The sequence below is a fragment of the Lactuca saligna genome, chromosome 3, assembly GCF_052625555.1.
Source record: "Lactuca saligna cultivar CGN05327 chromosome 3, ASM5262555v1, whole genome shotgun sequence".
Classification (NCBI taxonomy): Eukaryota; Viridiplantae; Streptophyta; class Magnoliopsida; order Asterales; family Asteraceae; genus Lactuca; species Lactuca saligna.
The window spans coordinates 55,748,656-55,770,133 of NC_136419.1; the positions used below are offsets into that span (position 1 = coordinate 55,748,656).

The 21,478-nt window shown below is 32.9% G+C and overlaps 3 protein-coding genes across 4 annotated transcripts; all 3 read left to right on the plus strand.

Moving 5' to 3' along the window:
• Positions 1-1,064: 1,064 nt before the first annotated feature.
• LOC145036601 (ubiquitin receptor RAD23c-like) lies at positions 1,065-4,427 on the plus strand. Of its 2 annotated transcripts, none has more exons than XM_078985063.1 (13): positions 1,065-1,160; positions 1,269-1,376; positions 2,208-2,366; positions 2,449-2,496; positions 2,582-2,646; positions 2,723-2,785; positions 2,873-3,047; positions 3,143-3,280; positions 3,357-3,431; positions 3,521-3,568; positions 3,669-3,775; positions 3,865-3,943; positions 4,042-4,427. In XM_078985063.1, the coding sequence occupies exons 2-13, from the start codon at positions 1,311-1,313 to the stop codon at positions 4,156-4,158; spliced, it is 1,140 nt and encodes a 379-aa protein (XP_078841189.1). In that variant the 5' UTR covers positions 1,065-1,160; positions 1,269-1,310; the 3' UTR covers positions 4,159-4,427. The 2 variants fall into 2 exon arrangements, with proteins under 2 accessions (XP_078841189.1, XP_078841190.1); XM_078985064.1 differs by having other exon boundaries at positions 1,068-1,160; positions 1,296-1,376.
• A 612-nt stretch (positions 4,428-5,039) lies between these two features.
• LOC145036602 (ACD11 homolog protein-like) lies at positions 5,040-6,876 on the plus strand. Its single transcript, XM_078985065.1, has 5 exons — positions 5,040-5,583; positions 5,692-5,935; positions 6,037-6,209; positions 6,293-6,438; positions 6,540-6,876. Exons 1-5 carry the CDS (start codon positions 5,537-5,539, stop codon positions 6,644-6,646), a joined length of 717 nt encoding a protein of 238 aa, XP_078841191.1. The 5' UTR covers positions 5,040-5,536; the 3' UTR covers positions 6,647-6,876.
• A 9,222-nt stretch (positions 6,877-16,098) lies between these two features.
• On the plus strand, positions 16,099-19,557 carry LOC145033683 (uncharacterized). The gene is made up of 3 exons (XM_078982249.1): positions 16,099-16,425; positions 16,527-16,608; positions 19,153-19,557. The coding sequence occupies exons 1-3, from the start codon at positions 16,312-16,314 to the stop codon at positions 19,332-19,334; spliced, it is 378 nt and encodes a 125-aa protein (XP_078838375.1). The 5' UTR covers positions 16,099-16,311; the 3' UTR covers positions 19,335-19,557.
• The last annotated feature ends 1,921 nt before the right edge of the window (positions 19,558-21,478 follow it).

Consider the following 21,478-nt stretch of genomic DNA (forward strand, 5'->3'; position numbering starts at 1 on the left):
ATGAAATATCCGACATGAAAGAGAAACTAATCGTCGAAAAGAAATTATTAGTCGTAAGGAATAATCACATGCCAATACAAAAGTATTAGTGATCTCTGATGAACAATTCAATGGTAGTGAAGTTTGTACTGTAAACGTGGTGCATAAAGAAGCATTGCATAATCAATAATGTACAATCAATCATCTGTTCCATTTTAATTTGTAAAGAATCTCAATCTTCAAACTCAATTATAAGAGGTCATTACCTCTAAAAACTAATTTCTAAAACAAATTATTCACCTAGTTAATTATAAAGATGGTCTATCGTCTCAAAATTAAAAACCAAAACCCATATAAAGAAAACTAAAGAAAGCATTCGTGTTTTTATTTTCATGTAGACTATACAATAATGATATTTTATTGCACCATAAAATAATATAGGATATATTCTGATAAACGAAAAGAATCGTAATTCAAAAAAAAAAAAAAAAAAAAAAAAAAAAAAAAACTCTGAATATTATAATAGCCATAATTGATAAGCATCACAGGTGTCAAAATTGAAGATTCGAGATAGATCATAGAAGGTCTAAAACAATTTGATTTTGGATGTCGGGATATGTCGACGTGCTGTTTTTTCTATTTATTTTCCATGTTCCTATAATAATTAATAAATTATTTTTGATTATAAAATGTATTTACTAAAATAACTCTCCAAAGCTTAAATAATATATTTTGAAAGCTTAAAAACACTAGTTATATACGTACTGACACTTCTAGACTGTTCCACATGTTTACTTTATTTTATATTTAATCATTTTTCTAATATATTAATGCTTAATCAGTTAACAATAAGATATAACATAACATTGGATCCATCTCACATCTTATGAAAAAATAAAGCAAAACTGACTGAGAATATTGATTGAATCACACTAGGCCCAAAAAACAAGTTTATTAGTGGACTAAGTTTTATTCAATTTGGGCCATTGTTATCTGTATAGAGCCCAGTATATGTTTGATGCGTATGGGCCTGGCCCAATGATCGCGTGTAGTCACTATAGATATCTGGCGCGTGGCCATGGCAACTCAACCTTTTCCCCTTGCCTTGAGAAAGGGGGTATACCACCGTATACGTCCCACACCCTTCTCGCACACACACAGACGCACAGAAGACGAAATCGGTGAGTATGCTTTTAATTTGTTTTTCGCATTATCAAGTTTCCGATTGCTTGTTGGCTTATATAATCTCTGATTGTCTCATCTTTGGTTTTCGTCACGTAATTCGATAGCTTATTTGATTCGAGTTGTGACTGTAGACGACAAATTGAAAGATGAAGGTTTTTGTGAAAACATTGAAGGGGACTCACTTCGAAATCGAAGTAAAATCCGAGGACACGGTTCGTCTCGTTTCAATTCTGCTTTTTTTGTTTCTTTTTTAACGAATCGTGATGTTTCTATGTGTAATCGATTGGGAGCTAGGGTTTTATACGTTGTTTGATCTGAAGTTTTAGTCGATAATGTTTGTAGTATGATTTTTACTTTTTGGATTATGAAATTGATTCCTTAGGGTTTAAGTAGCGGTATTCCGTATTAGTAATTAGATTGTCTTTTTCTTTTTTCGCTCATGTCAATTGATTAGTTTCAGTGAAAATATTAAGTAATCATAATCGAAATACTCCAACGCATCTAACTCCATGTACTTTCGTTTTATTCATCTAACAGGTAGTTATATAAATTGTGAATCGCTATGAATTATTAGAATTGATGTGTGAAATTGTTGGATGAAGCATGTTTCATGCTTACATGATTGTTTGTTTGTTTTCAAGAATAGTAAATTACTGTTAAAATTCCCTTGAATTGGAATGGGAAGTATGTGGTTGAAGCTGCCACCTTGTTAGAGAAATTAGCTGCTCTTATACTCAGTATAGTCTATGATCTCATTGCGTTAATCTAGTTATTAATTTACATCCACAAAGTGATTACTTATTTACTTGAGAAAGCAGCGACAAACGAGTAAATGGTATTTGACTTTTTTCAGGTTTAATAATTTAATGCTGGAAATCAATCAGTTGAATGTTTCACATAGCTATACAACTCTATTTTAGGTTAATACATTCTATATATCAGGAAATTAATTAAATTGTGGATTTCTTGAAACGGTTTCTATATTCTATCTGTCTCTTAATCCACTCGAGTTCTGTATAAAGATATAGTGATTATCGATTCAGGTTGCTGATGTGAAGAAAAATATAGAAAGTGTTCAGGGAGATGTTTATCCTGCTGCACAACAAATGCTTATCCATCAAGGCAAAGTGCTTAAAGATGCCACCACCTTAGAAGAAAACAAAGTGGCTGAAAATTCTTTCATTGTCATCATGTTATCCAAGGTAAAAAAAAAAAAAGTAACCCCATACAACATTTTCACATCATCATATATATAAATATAATCTAATTTATAATTAATTACAGACTAAGCCAACCTCTGGTGAAGCTTCAACAGCAGCATCCGCCCCAAAGGTAGTACTTTTTTTTAAAAAAAAAAAGTTTATATCTTTTTGTATCCAACTTTTAATGTTTATTGTCTTATTGTCATGCAATGAAGGCACCTCAGACAAGCGCGACTCCCCCTGCACAAGCAGCCACTCAGGCTCCACCACCTGTCACGCAGTAGATCTTTTTCTACATCTATAATTTCTTCATTTATATTTTCGATTCGTTCAACTAATGTTTTTTACATTTCCAGGCCTGTGTCTGCTCCTTCACCTGCTCCTCCAGCTTCCGATCCAGCACCTGTTGTGAATGCCACGTCAGCATTTCTCTCATAACCTTGAAATGCAATTAGTCTTTATTATTTATTAATGAGTGATTTTTTTTTTTATTTTTTTTGATAAAGGACTGGGAATGTATACGATCAAGTAGCATCGAATCTTGTATCAGGAAGTAATTTAGAAGGTACAATTCAACATCTTCTTGATATGGGAGGAGGAAACTGGGATAGGGATACAGTTGTTCGTGCTCTTCGTGCTGCTTTCAATAATCCAGAAAGAGCTGTTGAATATCTCTATTCTGTAATTCTTTTTTGATTTTTTTTTTTTCTATTTCTATTTTAATAATTAAATATAAAAACGTTTTCAATTTATAATTTTACCATGTATATTATCAGGGTATACCGGAGCCAGCAGAACTCCCGCCAGCTGCCGGAGTTTCACCACTGCCAGGTCTGCAGGCTGCTCAGCCTCCGCCAGCTGCAGCTGTTCCTCCAAGTGGACCAAATTCAAACCCTTTGGATCTCTTCCCTCAGGTATTCAATATTTTTCTTGACTTTTCAATTTTCGTTTTAGACCCTGTAGATTGTAAACTTGTCGTGTTTGGTCCAGGGTCTTCCTGACATGGGCGCAAATGCTCCTGCTGGTGCTGCTGGCAACCTGGATTTTCTTCGTAACAGTCCACAGGTATTTATTTATAAATTTATAAACTAGTCAAACATAATTAATTATATTATCAATAAAATAAAAATATAATTCATATTTTTGTTTTCCAGTTTCAAGCACTTCGAGCCATGGTGCAGGCTAATCCTCAAATCTTGCAGGTATTTCGTAAACTGCAATTTTTTTTGTTTTTTATAAACATGATTAATTAAAAAAAAAGTATATGGTTATGTAATTAATTATTGTGATTTTTATTGATAGCCTATGCTACAAGAGTTGGGGAAGCAAAATCCACACCTGGTGAGACTGATTCAAGAGCATCAGGCTGATTTCCTTCGTTTGATCAATGAGCCTGTTGAAGGGGGAGAGTAAGTTATTCTTTTTTTGTTCGTAAATAACAATGTAGTTTTTAATTTTACACTTTAGTCCTTGAAGAATGAGATGGTTTGAATTTCAGGAACGTACTTGGAGATCTTGCTGCAGCGATGCCACAGGCTGTGACTGTTACCCCTGAGGAACGTGAAGCCATTGAACGCGTGAGTTTTTATATTTATATTTATTTTTTTAGTTTTCCATTTGTTATATGAGTTGAAAATAAAATGATATTTGTTTTAATGTGAAATAATATATTTAGCTTGAAGCAATGGGATTTGATAGAGCACTAGTGTTAGAGGTGTTTTTCGCATGCAACAAGAATGAAGAGCTTGCAGCTAATTACCTGTTAGATCATATGCATGAGTTTGAAGACTAGTAGACTCCTTGTTTGTTGATAAATGGTGGTGGGACCAGATCAATCTTCCTGGTTATTTCTTTCTACTGTTTTCTTGGTTTGCTTTTTTTTTTTCTATTTTTTTTTTTTACTTTCAAGTGCGTATACTAGTGGTGGTGTTGGGAAAAGACAGAAATTGAATTGTTACTCTCTCTCTCTCTGTCTCTCTCTCCTTTGTTATTTATTTGTATTTTGGACCTTCACATTTTGTCTTTTTTTCTATCACAATAGTTGTTCCATTTGGTGAAAAATCATTAGTGCTATTTTAGTCTTGGGTGTGGAATACAAGTTTGTGATAATTAATCTATTAACTAATAATTGCTATGTATAATAGAGTGTGTTGTCTGTTGCTGTGTCCACTACCAATGTTGTACATTATTGTAGTAACATTATTGGTAAAAACATTGCAAGGAATTCTCACATACCATATGCAAATCATTTGAATCATCGTAAGCAAAGACATTCTTGAATGTCGATGAGGTCAAGGTCAATGTAATCTTGTTAATCTCATTCTAGAATGTTGACGAGGTCATCGCGAGCTCTATTTTTTTTTTTACAATAAATTTCTTAAGATTTTTATTTAAAAATAACTAAAGTTCTTTGTTGGATCTATAATTCTAATACTACCAAGAGATGGTAAGGAAAAAATATGTAAATATTTAAAACAAATAAGATTTTTGACCTCTTGGGGTTTGTGATGTTCGACCGACTTGATTTTCGTATAAGGGATATTTTGTCATCAAACAAAACACTAGGGGTAAATAATGTCATATGACCAAATTACAAGGTCCATATATATATATATATATATATATATATATATATATAACTAAAATTGAACACACCTTGCAAGTAATAGGAAATTCAGTCTATGCTACACGCGCAAACTCACTTGTGACGTGTCCCATGGAGGCGCGAAAAGTATAGTCAAACCGCCACTACCTTCATATATTCATCCCCTTTATTGTTGGGTTAAGAAGATTTGATCCATACAACATCAAAAGCATTTTTTTAAATCAGAGATATTTTTGGAAAGTTGCCTTTTACGAAGTTTATTTTCCAGATTTAGAGTTTGAATAGGATTACTGTCTTAACTATTAATTACTATAAATAGTTGTAATCGTTGTTTTGTTTAAAGTTTTACAGAATATACTTAGGCTCCAAGTAATTCTCCTTTCTCCTGTTTTTATACCTCTGTTTCGTTTCTCCCTGTCATCCCCTCTTCTTCAATTGTTCTTGTGATCAGAGCAAGTTTCAAACACTTGCAAATTTTACATTCATCAACCCCCCAAATCTATCCGACAATATCATACGCTTTTGGGGCAAACCTGGATCTTAGCAGACGCAAAAGATAAATTCAATGGCTCTTTTTTCCTACTTCAGCTCCACCAACAGGAGCACGGAATGGTATGTTCGTCGTTAATTCGCGATTTCTCTTACGATTTTTGTTTAGTTTTTGCAATTGATGATTCGGAAACTGCGTTTTGTTGCTTATGTCAAATCGTGTGATCTCAGGAGCAACTCCAAGAGGATGGATTATAGCGTCGGTGATAAATTTGAAGACGCTGGAACAAGGACCTCTCTTTCTTCGATCGCTGATGCATTTGAGGAAATTTCGGATCTGATTATAGCAGGAAGAAATGGTGATTTTGCTGTTTTGAAATTGAAGCCTTTTTGTGATGCGTGTTCTTTCGTTTCTGTGCTCTTCGGTTCCCTTGGCATCGCTTTTAAATTCGCCGAGATGGAATACACCTCTAAGGTTTTGTTGTTTTCTCTTTCTGAAACTCAACTAATGCTTTTCTTAACCCTAACTCTGGTAGTTAAAATCAATTCATTCAAAATCCTCGATTTGGTTTTCAGGTGCGTGATCTAGAAGAAGCATCAGAACGCTATGTGAGTTTAAGCAGTGTAGTTGATTATGATGTAAAATGGAAGACAGTGAAGTCACATGGTAGCCATACTCGTAATCTTCGCAGAGTTAGACAGGGTCTTGACCTAATTCGAGAATTATTCCAGAATTTTCTATCAACCAAGTATGTTCTTATGACTTCTTACACCTGATTGTATTTATTAATTCTAGTGTTGTTAATTGCATATTCTTGTGGTGATGATTCAGTGATTACTCCCTAAAAGATGCAGCTTCATCAGCATATCAACAAGTGTGTGCGCCATATCATTCATGGGCTGTTAGAACTGCAGTTTCTGCAGGAATGTGTGCTCTTCCATCAAGGGAACAACTTCTGCTCAATTTAAATGAAACTGGTTAGTCATGGAATTTTTTTTTTTTTTTTTTATTAATAAAATCATGGCAAATGAGGTTTGAAAAATTACTCTCTAATCTTGGATCCTAAACCTTATGACAGAGCAATCAGCAGCTGTGCAAATGCGAAGATATATAAAAGCGTCACTTCCGGTGATTAAGTACATAGATAATTTATACATTTCAAGGGGCATCAATTTAGATTGGTGATTTTGGGCATTGTTTTTCGTGATGAGATGGAGATTATGCATTGTCACCATGAAAGATGTTTAGTTTTGTAATTTGGCGAATTTAACACGTTGAATTTAGTTAAAACTTTACTAATTGGGATTTGATCAATGTTGGTTTTGGATTGTGGTGTTAGAATGAATAGCGAGAATCATTTGTTGTATGGATATATTTTCCTTTTCTCATATGTCGATCATATCACACTTTTTCAAGTGTCACATCACATTCCACAAAAAAAATGTTGGGTGTGATATGTTATCTTACCATATTTTTTTTTAAACTTGAACTAAATGTATTTTAGTTAAAAAAAAACATTTTTTTATAATTATTTTGTTGAATAACATGTGATTAACTAAAAAAAACTTCATTAATTTAATTGAAACGATTACATTCTTAAAACAAAAAAAAAACATAAAAACGATTAAAATCCTAAAAAACGACAAAAAAACATAAAATCGATTACAATCCTAAAAACGATTACTACTTGTAATATGTTTTTTTTGTAATATGTTTTTTCATGTTGTCTGCTCGAGCCTTCAAAACCATATACAACTCATCTTCATGGAGGTTATCAAAATGTTTCGTTAAAAATTTCATATCCTTGATCTTTTTTGCTTCTCCTCTCGAGCTCATTGCTTTTCCTCTCTTAATCTTTTTTTTTCCTCCTCCAACTTCTTTTCAAAAGACAATCGAATCTCAAAATTCAAATTATAAACTTCCAAACTAGTAGCAACTCTATTCACTTCATCTTCTCTTCCCATTGCCGATGTATTTGACGACGATCCTCTCTTTCTTGCCTTATCTCGACCCGTTGGACGAACTACTTCTTCATGCTCGAGTTTAGCCACTTCGTCAAATCAACCCCAAAATGTACACCTGATGAAGTAGTGTAAGTCGCCTCGAAAACTTTGGTTCTTTTCAAACCACCCTCTTTGTTACCATACTCTTTTATCCATTTCGGGGATTTGGATAAAATCTTCAAATGTCAAGAAACTTGAACGACTTCTTATTATTATCAACAAGAAAAAAATTTAAGAGTCGTCTCTAAAATTTGTTCATCGTCCTCCCCACTTTTCCGTTGAGTTAACAAATTGTTGTAGATGCTGTTAAATTTAGTGATAAATTTATTCATCTCACGAAACTTGCTAGTACACTGATCTTTGGTGCGGTACTCTCCACGATTCATGACCTAAACGTTCCCTTATGTGTCGCCAAAAAAGGTCATCTTTTTGCGTGTTTCCTTTCTTGGAATCCTCCGAAATATAGACTTATGATTGCGCTAAAACCAACTCTTTGTTCAGTTGCCATTGTTGAGAGGACATCTTTTTACGAATCGGTACTTTTCCTTTTCTGCGTTTTTTTGGGTTGGATGATTCGGGTTGGGTTTCCAGAACAATTTCGGGTTGGGGTTCGACTACCGGTTGAGTTACCCGAACAAATTCGGCTTCCTGTGACTGACTGTATTCCGGGAGGAGGGGAAATTTTTTAAACGCGGTTAGACTAAGTGGTTGCATCATGTAATATTCTTGTGGTATTTGTTGATAGATAAATTGTTAGGGTTGGAGTTGGACATATGACGAAATTGAAGAATGATTCATTTGTGGTCGGTAAACCGCCAGCTCGATCGGGCGAACATTTATAGACGATTTGCTATGAGCGATAAATTGAGGGCTGTTTGGATTCATTTTTGAAAGGAAAATGTTTTAAAAGTTGTGTAGAAGGTGGGTTGTTTGTCTAAAATGAAATAGAAAGATTGTATTTACAATGATTTTTGAAAAGAAAAAAAAAAACAATACTTAGCCGTTGGCAACGACTAGAAATGGCTCCTTCCCCATTTAACGTGCGGCAAACCTATACCCGAACAAAGCTATGCCGCGTTTTTTGGAACCTCGATACGGTGTTTACCGCATACCGCGGTATGCGGTTCACGGTGCACCATATAGCCATAATTAAGTTTGTGGTTGCGATTAAGGACTAAGAATGATTTTAAGAGCTTATTTGATTTGATTATACTAAAGAATAATCTAGGTTATTTAAACCTTTTAAATAAGGGAAAGTTGCAAAAAAAGTCACTATATTACCATAAAATTTTGAATTTGATACTGAATTTTTTTTCTGCAAATATGTTACTATATTTATAACTTTGTTGCAATATCAACCTAATGATCGTTACCATCAATCTAATACGTTACCAAATCAATGACATGACAATATATTAACGTGGAAGCCACATCTTACCATTAATTCAGCATTACGTGTACGAAAGAAAAATCAGTCTGACTCATAGCCGTGGTGCGACCAGTGGCGAAGCTAGTGGAGGGACTGACCGGTGCTTGGCCACTCCTAGCATTTTCAATTAGTGAATTGTAAATAGTAGTAGCTCATATTATATTAGTTTATCTACATTCCATTACATTAGCACACTAGTTTAAACGCTAGTTTCACCGATTTAACCAATTCATTTTTTTTAAAGATATTAAAAACACATATATAGTTTAATACATATTATATTCAATTGGATGCTAGTTAACTTAAACCACTTCTACCTATGTTTCTTTAAACTTTCACTTTAAATATCAAATAATATACCCTCTCTTTATATAATACTTGCATGGTCCCATTTTATGGATTCTCACTTTTCAAAATGAAAAAAAAAAAAAAATCTTTTGTTGAAATAGATTATGACATAACAAAACAAGATGTGCTCATTTAAAAAAGTCTCACTAAAAATGATGTGAATCTTAAATTCAAAACACTAAAATTGTGATCGCATCTAATTCTATTAAAAAATTAAAATACTTTGGACCGAGAAACACGCACAACTGATTTTTAAGACGCTAAAAACCACAAAACGCTAAAAACGAAAAATTCTAGAATCAAAAACCCTAAACACTTGACGACATCTTCACCTCCTAGTTACCGCTTACTAGTAACACCAATAAATAAGCCCCTTTATCCTAAAGTTCTAGCTCCGCCCCCGGGTGCGACCCTCTATAGGGCGCGACACAACGAGGAAAAAATCTCCCTATAAAAGGAGGGTCACCCCTCCTCATTTCTTTCCACCAATTCTTCCAACTCTCTCTCTCTCTCTCTCTCTCTCTCTCTCTCCCCTCGAGATTCTGATCCATCGTGATTCGAATTCTCGTTATGTAATCTAGTTAGCGAAGCTATGGAAATTTCGAAAGGATAACTAACGAAAGGATTCTTCCTTAATCTCCTTAATTACAAAAAATCTCGTAATCCACACTTTTTGAAGGACTATAGACCGATCAATCTTGTTGGTTGTTTTGTACAAACTAATTTCTAAGGTGGTTGCTAATCAACTTAAAAGAGTCATTGTTAAAGTTATTAGTCACAAACAAACGGTTTATGTTGAAGGAAGAAGTATCTTAGATGGGCCGCTCTTACTTAATGAAATTTATTGGTGGGCCAAAAAGGTAAAGAAGAAGATTTAAATTTTCAAGGTGGACTTCGATAAAGCTTTTGTCTCGTTAAGTTAGGAGTTCTTAGATTCGATAATGGAACAAACGATGTTTGGATGGAAATGGAGGAGATGGATCAAGGGATGTTTTGATTCTAGTAGAGCCTCTATTTTGGTTAATGGTGCTTCCAAAAAGGAATTCAATATTAATAGGGGTGTTAGATAAGGTGATTATCTCGCACCTTTTTCTCTTCATAATTGACATGGATGGTCTTCATATTTCCATGGAAGCAACGTGTGACTTGCATTATTTTCGGGGGCTTAAACTTCCTTATAAGGGTTTCAATATTCCGTACGTTATGCATGCCGATGACGTGACATTTATTGGAGAATGGTCGGAGATCAACTTCATCGGTCTTAATAGATTGCTTCTTTGTTTTTTTTTCTTGCTTCCAGTTTAAAAGTGAATTTTGCACAAAGTGTATGGTCTTCGCATTAATAATCAAGAGGTTGATAGACTTGCTAGTATCTTGAAGTGTGAGTCTGCTTCCTTTCTGTTTACTTATCTTGGGCTTCCGGTGGGGGCGAATATGAAACTCTATAAGCATTGGAGTCCCGTCAAAGACAAATTTGGGAATAAACTTTCGAAGTGGAAAGAAAAATGTTTCTCCTTTGGTGGTCTGGCGGTCCTCAACAACATTATTTATATTTTTCTCTCTTTCTCTTTTAGGGCCCCGAAAAAAGCTATTAATGTGTTGGATGACATTAGGAGACAGTTTCTATAGGGAGGTGATGAAGACAAGAGCAAGATCAATTGGCTGGCTTGGGAGGTGGTTATTAACCCAAAGGAGATGGGAGATCTTGGAGTTGGGTGTCTTGATTCAGCTAACTTGGTGGTGATGGAGACTGAAAATAAGTATGATTATTTTTGGTTTTCTCATATAAAGCTATTCATAATATTAAGTGTACTGATAGTAGATCGATAGCCAAGAAGTCTATTTAAGGTGGTTGAGTATTTCTCATATCAATTGTGATTTTGAAAATAAAGGTATTTGTAACAACCTGAAATTCCGTATAATTACTTGTAACTCTTTTCGTAGTTCAATTTGATCAACCAATCGTCGTTTTCAAATCCGATTCCGATTTCGTTATTTAATTAAGTCATTTATTTGTACATATCTAATATGACTTAATGGGTATCCTAATGCATTTAGAAATCATTTTAACACCCCATTCTAGTAATCGGAATATTTTTAGAATTTACCATATCGGGTTACGACAACTTAATTGGGTACGACCAAAAGCCCCGCCTAACGCCGGTATCAGGGTAGAATTCCACCGTGTCCAAAACTTAGACACTATATAAAGTGTTCTAAGCCTTCATTTGAAGCTTTTGGCTTCATCTCACTACTCTCTCTCTAACCTCTCTCCTCATTCTAGATTAAGGTCCAAAATCAAAGATTTAAGGCTCCAAATCATAGAGGTAACCTTCCTAGCTTGTTATTCAACCTCTTAGGCCTTCAAATTTGTGTTTAAGTTGTGATTTTGGACCCGGAACATGTATTTACGGCCAAGGAGCATGCTTGGGCCGTAAACACATAATATTGGGGTTTTTGAGCACTTTAACCCTTCCAAACCAACATTGGGACTTAGATACGACCTTGAGGCTTACAAATCTGGACTTGGAACACCTTAAACTTGAATTTTGAAGGACAAATGAGAGTTTACGGACAAGGTATGTGCTTGGGCCGTAAACTCCTCAAACATGGGGAGTAAACTCACTTTTACATGTTAGAATGCCTTGTAACTTAACCAATAGCCTTGTGGTAAATCCTAGAACCATCTAAAAATAGTTTGGAGACCTTAAACATAACAAAACCTTATATATGAGAGTTTACGGCCATAGAACATGCTCCAAGGCCGTAAACTCCTAATTATATGTCATTTAATGCCCTAAATTCATACCAAAGCTTGGAAAATTAACTAGAATCACATGTGATTGTCCTAAGCACCTCAAATGAATTTTGGTTTGAGCTTGGGGGAGTTTACGGCCGTAAACTCCATGTTTACAGCCATGAACTCCCATAAATGGTGTTTATGTCCATACAAATTAATCCAAGGCATTTGATAAATCCATTCTAGCAATCCCCATGTCCATTCAAGCCATAAAACACTCAAAACTACCCAAACATGAGTTCACGGCCGTGAACTCATGTGTGTTAGGGTATATGGCCGAAAACTCCATTAGGGAGTTTACTCTTGAGGAGTAAACTCATTTCCCAAGTCCCTCGCATCATTTCACGTCCGAAGATGTCACTTGGGTCACTCCAAACATTCATTTTGAGGTGTTTTAGTTCATTGGAGTGTATTGTCCTATCTAATTAGTGGTTTAAAGTCTAATTAGATACCTTTGGATACCATTTCATATTACATAGGAACCTCGCATGTTAACAAGCCCCGAACCAACATTTAGTGTCCGAAACAGTTGCACCTTCTCGTCGGGTGAGTTTATACCCCTACCTTTTTTCACTGTTTTCACTGTTTTCAGGGGGGGGGGGGGGGGAACACAAGCAAAGTACAAGGGATTACTTGTACTCAAAACATGTTTTCATGTGTGTGTTTCACATTTTATATGCTTTTAACACTGATTGCTACAACTGGTAACCGTTTGAACATGCAGATCACGTAAACATATATTTGTGAAATGGATTTTAAACTGTTATGTTTTATATATATTTCACAAATGGTTTTCCACATTTTATCAGTTAAAAGCATGACATTAGAACGTTTGAACATAAAACCTGTACTGTTTTGTCCTCGGTAACACTCCACAGAAATACGCGAGTGGAGGACTATCATATTATTACTAGTAAATTTGTTAATCATGTATGATTGGAGACACGTCCTCGGCGAACACTCCACAGAGATACGCGAATGGAGGACTGCACCCATAACCAGAATCTCTAGGATTTAGAGAGTGTGACTTGAGTGTATAGATCTATACGGGGCTGACTACCCCACACCTAGCTGCTAGCTACAGCCGAACCGAAATGGTTCAAGGGTGACGAAAGTCATAAGGTCATGTGGACTACTTATTGCCATATCTAGTCTATTGTATGGTTATGGAACTCGCAATTAGGATAACAAAGATTTACTCAATAGTAATAATGAATAACATAATACATCTTTTACATTGATAACCAACATTCAGGAAAGTATCGGACTTTCCTGGGGAAACATTGAACATAACCACATTTTACAGATACATCTTTTACAGTGATAACCAACATTCAGGAAAGTATGGGACTTTCCTGGGGAAACGTTTACATAACCAAAAAGGGTAACAAACCGGATAACTTTACATCTTTCACAATTGGTAAAATACAATCAGGAAAGTATGGGACTTTCCTGGGAATTCATTGGTACCTAACCAGAACCAGTATACCAAATCAGATAACCTAATTGTACATTTATACAAGAGAAAACATGTTTTCAGTGTACAACTTTACTTTACATGTTGGCAAACGATAACAAACCTTTTTAAGAAAATATGGGATTTTCTTGGTGTGCTTAACATTTCAGAAACAGAAAGGAAACTTGAACATTTCACAAACAAAAACCGCTTATGAACTCACAAGCGTTATGCTGATTTTCAAACCGCTTGTGTTCTTAGGTCAGCGTTAGAACAGGTACCCGAAGATCCTTTTTGTCCGAAGACGGAGTACTCAGAAGACCCGTTTCATTTTGTTCATATATATATATATATATATATATATATATATATATATATATATATATATATATATATATACTATGTATCACAACTGTACAACTTTACTTTTGAAACAACTGTAAAACTTTTCTTTATGTAATGTAATGGTTGTTTTACTTTACTTACTATGTGCATTGGATTTGATACTCAACGTGGAGTCAACCCCGGAAATGTTTCCGCCTTCGGTTTTGGGGTGTGACAGTATTCGGTTTGATAATTTTTTTTAAAAGAGTTGTTGGAAAAAGTGACAAAACACTCTTTTGGAAGGATCGTTGGTGTGGCGATATAGATTTAAAAGATGCTCATCCTAACCTTTATGCAATTGAGAAAAATAAATATTGTCTTTTAGTAGAGAGAGTCAATATTATGAATGGGCAGATTTCGTCTTTTTCTTGGGACTGGGCGAGGCAGCTTAGATGTAGGAGGGAAACACGTCAGTTTCGGGCATTATCGGATTAGATTGTTGTTTTCAGGTTTGATGACGGCTGTGACAGGTATATTTGGGGAAGCGATGGTGGAGATGTGTTTTCAGTGAAAGCTTTAAGAGATGTGATGACTATTCAGTCTAGTAATGGGACTTTAGTTTCTTTCAATTAGGTGAAATGGGTCCCTCTAAAAATCAACTGTTTTGTTTGGAGATTGATTAAAAATAGAATTCCTACTTTCTTGAGCTTAGTTAGGTGTGGAATTAATGTCTCGGCTACCTTATGCCCTTTTTGCAAAGAAACTGATGAGAGCATTTGATCATGTTTTTTTATATATTCTTCTTTTGTTGTGGTTCTATGGCGATGGTTGGTGAATTGTTATTCCCTTCTTATGAGGCTTCTTAATTCATGTGATGACTTATTGGATATGCTAATTCTATTGTGGGGAGCAAAAAATATCAAGAAACCGGGTTTTTCTCTAGTCTACACCACTCTCTGGATGATATGGAAGGTCATAAATGCGATTGTTTTCAGAAACGAAATAAGAAGTCGAATCACGAGAGATCAAAATCGAGAGAGAGAGAGAGAGAGAGAGAAGAAGAAGAAGAAGAAGAAGAAGAAGAAGAAGAAGAAGAATTAGTGGAAAGAAATGAGGAGGGTTACCCTCCTTTTATAGGGAGGTTTTTGCCTCGTTGTATCGCGCCCTATAGAGGGTTGTGTCGCAGCCATGAGTTAGATTAATTTTTATTTCGTGCACACAATGTTAGACGTGTAGAGTCAGGTGCATTTAATAAAATGTGTCACGTCACATAAAGGTGTGATGTGACTTCCACATCACAATATTATCATGTCATTCATTTGGTAATGTGCTAGATTGATGATAACGATCATTTGGTTAATATTGCAACAAAATTATAAATACAATGATATAATTGAGAAGAAAAAAAAAACAATGTCAAAATCGCAATTTTGGTAAACATAATGAATTTATTAAAATTCGAGAAAAGCGGTTACCTAGAGAACATGTAGAACCGATCATTTGATTGATATTACAACGAAATTGTAAATATAATAACATAATTACGAAGAAAAAAATTGTGTAAAATTCGAAATTTTATGGTAATATATATATATATTTTTTTGCAATTTACATTTTAGTTAAATTGAAACAAGTTAACCCATTGCACCATAAAAACTTTATAAAAAATTTATGACTAATTAACTAGTTGGATTTATGGTTGAAACTCGATGTTAATATCATATTTTCACATTTGGTTCACTTTTATTTCACAAATTACTTTTAATGCATATAACAGAATTTACATAAAAAAAACCCCTCAAATTCTATTTTAAACTTGTTTTTAGAAATAGAATGCCTAGATTCGAAATGAATGTCTATGTGGTTACGTTCCCTTCTTATCTCTTTACATACTTTATGTGAGATTTATTTGTGTTGTTTATTTGTTTTGAATGAATTAATACAATATTAAATGCATAGTAGGCGATTCTTGAACATCATAGATATTTGGCATTTCTTGTTACAAGATGTTACTCAAGACAAAACTTACCTACTACAACAGTTGGCATCTCCAACGTCTAGTAAGTTTTCATAGAAATAGTCTTAAAGTCAAGGGATGAAAAGTAGAAAACTTTAATAGTTGAGGGATAGTATAAGACATATTTACAATTTGCTGTATTTACAAGAAATTGATCTTTCACTCTTTGTTGTTTTGTACGCATCTTAACCCATGGTGGTGGGACCCCACCAAGCAAATTTTGACATTGATATCATGATATCATAATTCCTTGAACATAAAAAATGGTAACCCTTTTCCAAGCTCAACACTTTTCATACTTTAACAACTCGTACTTCATGCATTACAACTTGTACTTTACCATATTTTTTCGACTATTTCACAGTCAAACTGTAAAAGTAACCTCTCAAAGATAGGATTCCCTTTTCCCTTTGCCCTTTGGCATACAATAAAACACAGATACCATTCTCGAGAAATTTACAGTAGCTGAAGACATGGCTGCGGTTCAAGAAGAAGAAGAAGATGATGAAATGAAACTGGAAAAGTCAAAGAACTTGGTCAAACTTCCGACCACACTTGCCTCCATTGAATCCTTGACCTTTCCTTTAGTAAGTAATGTTCTTGTTTTCTGCATTTTGGTTTGATTATGCATATGTTTCTGTTCATCCTCCATCGTATGTAATGACCAAAATTGTTGTTGTAAAAACAGATTCAAGAAGTTGTTTTAATGGCGGATTTTCGATGCAAAATGTGTCAAGATAGAGTTGAAAATATTGTTTCCAAATTTAACGGTAAGTGTTTCCTTTTTCAAGATTTCTTGATTTTCCGGTGGCCGGTTTTTTTTGCCACCGTTGTAGAGACTAGAGATACCACCAGTAGCTAGCCGTTGAACAGCCAGTTGGGTGTCAGGATATGCTAATATTGGGTCCTATTTTTTCTATTTATTTAAATAAGGAAATGTCGATGGATAAAAATAATATATCATGTTTTCTTTTTTTGTTGTTAAATTATATATTCGAAAATATAATAATTATAAACTTATATTCTTATACTAACTAATGATTATCTTTTGAGTTTGTGGAGTGTCATGATTTTGAGGAAGATCCTCTTTGAATTATGAATGTTTTTTAAAAGGGTGCTGTTAATAAAACACCCCTTAGACACCCTATAATCATTTTTACAAAAAGTCAACCAATAATCAACTACTTGTAATCATCTTTTTCGGAAAACAATACAATTTCAACCAATAAAAATATTTTAAACATTAATTATAGTGTCTAAATGGTAAAATGGGGTGTCTTTTTAGCCAACCCCTTTTTAAAATAGCTTATACTAATTCTATCATTCTTTTTTATAAAAAATAATTAGAATACATACTATTGTTTTTCCAAATTGTTTTTTTTTTTTTCTTTTTCTCCTCTTGTTCCAAGTGAAGTTTTTTTTTATGTAATTTAATTTCTATAAAATTGAACGAAATATGATCTAAGAGATATAAAATGTTACATCTATAAAATATTGTAAAAATGAATGTGAAAGTATCGTTACCATTTTATTTTGATATTTACTTACAATATATAACTCAAATAATCATCTGAAAAATGTTACTTTTTTTTTCTATAATATTTTATGAAATTGTAGCAATTTAACCTCATTTTCTTATATTCGTATGGCACAAAGGTATTGCTACAATTTAATATTCTATTATAAGGTAGAGTCCATAGATGACATGAATGATCGGTTATTGTTGGCGTATTAAATGACAAATTATTGTTTGACTTTTTGCATTGACATATAATGTTCATTTATTTCTTTATTTTCTTATTAATATTATAAATATTATAGTTCTGACAATTTACATGAGCAACCAAAATATTTGTTTTGTCAACACTACTACTGAATTAGATAGAATGATTGCTTCACATTTTATAACTTTTAACTACAAGTCGGATATGTAAAATTGTAAATTACTAATTGGTAAATAATAAATTAGTAATCAGTAAGAGAACCATTAGTGGGTGGTTTCTACTTTCTACCCATCTCTAAATAAAAAATAATAGCTCATTTAAATGTAAAAGTTCGCTTAAAGGAAGCTAAACTTTCTCCAAAATGTTATTCATTATGCTAAAATAATATTTTATCATTTTAAATTATTTGTTTATTGAATTTATATTTTAGTATATTATTGTATTTTAACTAATTTATATTTATCGTAATTCTTACTTGTTTATTTCATAAACTTGTGCATGTAACTAGATAGATGATGGTTTAAATGTTATTAATTTCATATATAGAGTTGCTGAATAAAGTATAATCACAAAATTGATGTTTAAAAATGTCTTATTATAACTAACTTTTGAGGCATTTATGAAAATGTTGGTCAGTCCATAATGAGACATTTATGTATAGATCAAATTTGTTTTGGATTAACTTTATGTCATATCAAAAAAAAAAAATTGACAAATAAATGTATTTCGGATTCCTGACCACGTATTGGGGAAAGAAGACTTTATACATAGGGGATAAAATATGTTATTTAGTTGAAATATCGATAATAATAAATATTTAAGATTTTAGAGATAAATATACTTGTTGAAGTGTTTAATGTAAATGAAAAAATCAAATACACCTTATCTTCCAGAAACATATGGTTAACTTTATGATTATTCCATTAAATAAACTATTTATATATTAATTTTAATAAATAAAGTAATTTGATTAAAGTAAACTATACTATAAAATTAGAATTAATTTTTAGAGTAGATGGTTAGTGATAAAAATGATTAAAAGATGAATCTTAATTAAAAAAATACTGCTTTTCTGTAAACTCGAAACTAACAAATAAAGATCGTTGAAAAAAAGCCAACGCTTTATTCATATAGTATTTTCAGTTTGAAAGAGTAAATTCTATATTACTACTTTATTCATGGGTGGATACCAATAAGTACAAGAAATCAGACAATTTTTGACATGGGATACCTTTTAAAATCGGGGTCCATTTGCACTTTTTCAATAATCAATATGTTGTTTTTCCTAAAAGTCGATACGTTCTTGTCAGATTTCCTACCTCTTGTGTCGTGACCATTTCTTATTGGTTTATGTTTTCTAGCACAAAGACCTATGCAGAAACTATCATTAAAAAACCTACACACAAAGAAAGGGGAAATGGATCAATCCATTGAGATAATAAATCAACTAATATCAAACTTAATGCCATTGAAGTTTCATGCAACAAAATTGCATTCAATATACGTAGTTATGAGAGTATAAGTATATGTTTATAATTTATTTTTGTTTTATTATTGATGAACTAAATTTCTACGTTTTTAAACGTGTAGGGGAGATGGAGTCCATGGAGATAATGATTAAGGAGAAGAAGGTAATCCTCACATTTACAAGTAGGTACTCGAGAGTAGTAAAGAAAAATGGGAAAAAACTCGAAGTTGCTGCATTCTATAAGGATATTGTCAATAGAATTTCATGTGTCAAACGATATTTACGGTTTTCAAATACTCGATGAGTGTAGTATTGTGATCACCTCAAAAGGAATATGTATAAAATTGAATGTACATGTCAAAAATACATTTGATAGGTTAACTAGTACACAAAATAACCACACCGGTTAATCAACAAGTACGAAGTTTATGTGTGTTTTTTTTTTTTTCTTTTGTATTAACCATCTATCACTATGGTTGGATGACCACCTCTATATATTACAGATGTAACTCAAAATTCAACTGGAATCATGTGTGCTTATGGATGTAGTTTCTTATTTCATTTGTGATATCCAATCGTTTAGAAAACTATGTTCATATGGTTCAAGTTACTATCACATACACTTTAACCGGTTAAAGCTTTCTCTTATAGGAGATTGGTGTTAACATCCCAAAATCGATAAATAAATAAAAAAAAAAAATAAAAAAAATAAAAAAATAAAAAAAAAAAACTATATAATCTTGGTAAATACACACATAAAGAACCATGCATTGATTATATAAATTCAAAATCATTCCTAAAACACACATCATAAAAATAAAAAAAAATGGTGTTTAAAAGTCTATCAGGTAGCATGGGCGGATCTTTTCAAGGACTAGGGGGGTTGTGGCCCCCCCTGATTTTTTTGGCATTAATAGTCCCTATGCTTTAACTTTATACATATTTAGTCCAAAAATATAAAATTTTGACTACGGCCCCCCTGTTCACCAATTTTTATATAAATTGTGTTTTCGGCCCCCCCAAATGAAATATTGAAGCTCCGCCACTGTCAGGTAGTGTCGTATACTTGGGAGGATACAACATCTAATGCCCTTGTAGTCGGAGGGAATTTATGAAGAAACTCATGCTTATCGATTAAAATTAGTTAGAGCTGGCAATAGGGCGGTTTGGGTTGGATTTGGGTTCAAATCTATTTGTTAATTAGGTTGAAATTTTCAACTCAACCCAACCTGTTTATTTAAATGGGTTAATATTTTCAACCGAACTCAAACTTTTAGATAAATGGATTGTCATCGGGTTGACCCGTTTATGTAGTTTCCAAGTCAACCTTTTAAATAAATTGGTTAAATCTGGTTTGATCCATTTAAAATAAAAATAAATGAATAAATTAACTAAAGATTACACCACTTAAATTAGTTATAGACTTAAATAAAATTTCAAAGTATGATAAAAGGACAATCCTAATTCACATATATAAAGAAATTGTTCAAATAACATTAAATATATGTAATTTCTAAATGATTTTTAAAGTGACTAGTGTTATCGGTGCCAAGAAAAAATGTATTAATTAGGATTCTATTTTTTTTTAAACATAATAATAACAAACATTGTAATTTATAAACTAATACTTAGATTAATACATGATAATATTTAAATAATTAGTAAATTAAAGTTAAATGGGTCAGTGGATTGAAAACAGATTGATAATTTTTACCGACCCAACCTATTTAATTAAATAGGTTATAAGGGTTGACCCATTTAGCTTTAAATGGGATGAAATTCTCAACCCAATATGCTAATTTTGGGTTGGGTTGGTGGGTTGGATCGATCTTCGACAGATCTAAAATTAGTGAAATAACATTTAACATCATTAAAATTAGTGAAATTCTTAAACCTATGAAACTTTTAAAAACATGATCCTTTGTCTAAAGTAGTGCGGGATATGTTCAAAACATGTTAAATAAAAATTATAATATAAAGTGTCTAATGTTGTTTTTAGGGAAAATGACTTTGGAGGGTAACGAACTATCGGTTTTGTTTATATTTGGTCACTTTTTTGTACTCTATTTACCATTAAACTTGTTTTTGATGTTCATAAAAACAATTATGACCGACTATTCTAGGTTTAGCCGGTCAAGTTAAATTTTCCGGCCAATATATGAATTTTCCAGTAAAAATATGAATTTTTCGACGAATGTATGATTTTTCCGGGGAAGTGATGAACACTATGAATGACTTAAACTTGCTTTTCACATCTGAACACTATGAATGTGAATCTAAAAAACATATATACAAGAAAATCGAAACCTGAAACATCCTAAAAATCCGGTCCAAAAAATTCATTTTTAATCATTGATAAAACCATCGTTATCCAAACATCATATATAACCCATAGATCATGTGTCTCAAAATATCATAAATATATGTCTAACATATCAAAGTAAAAAC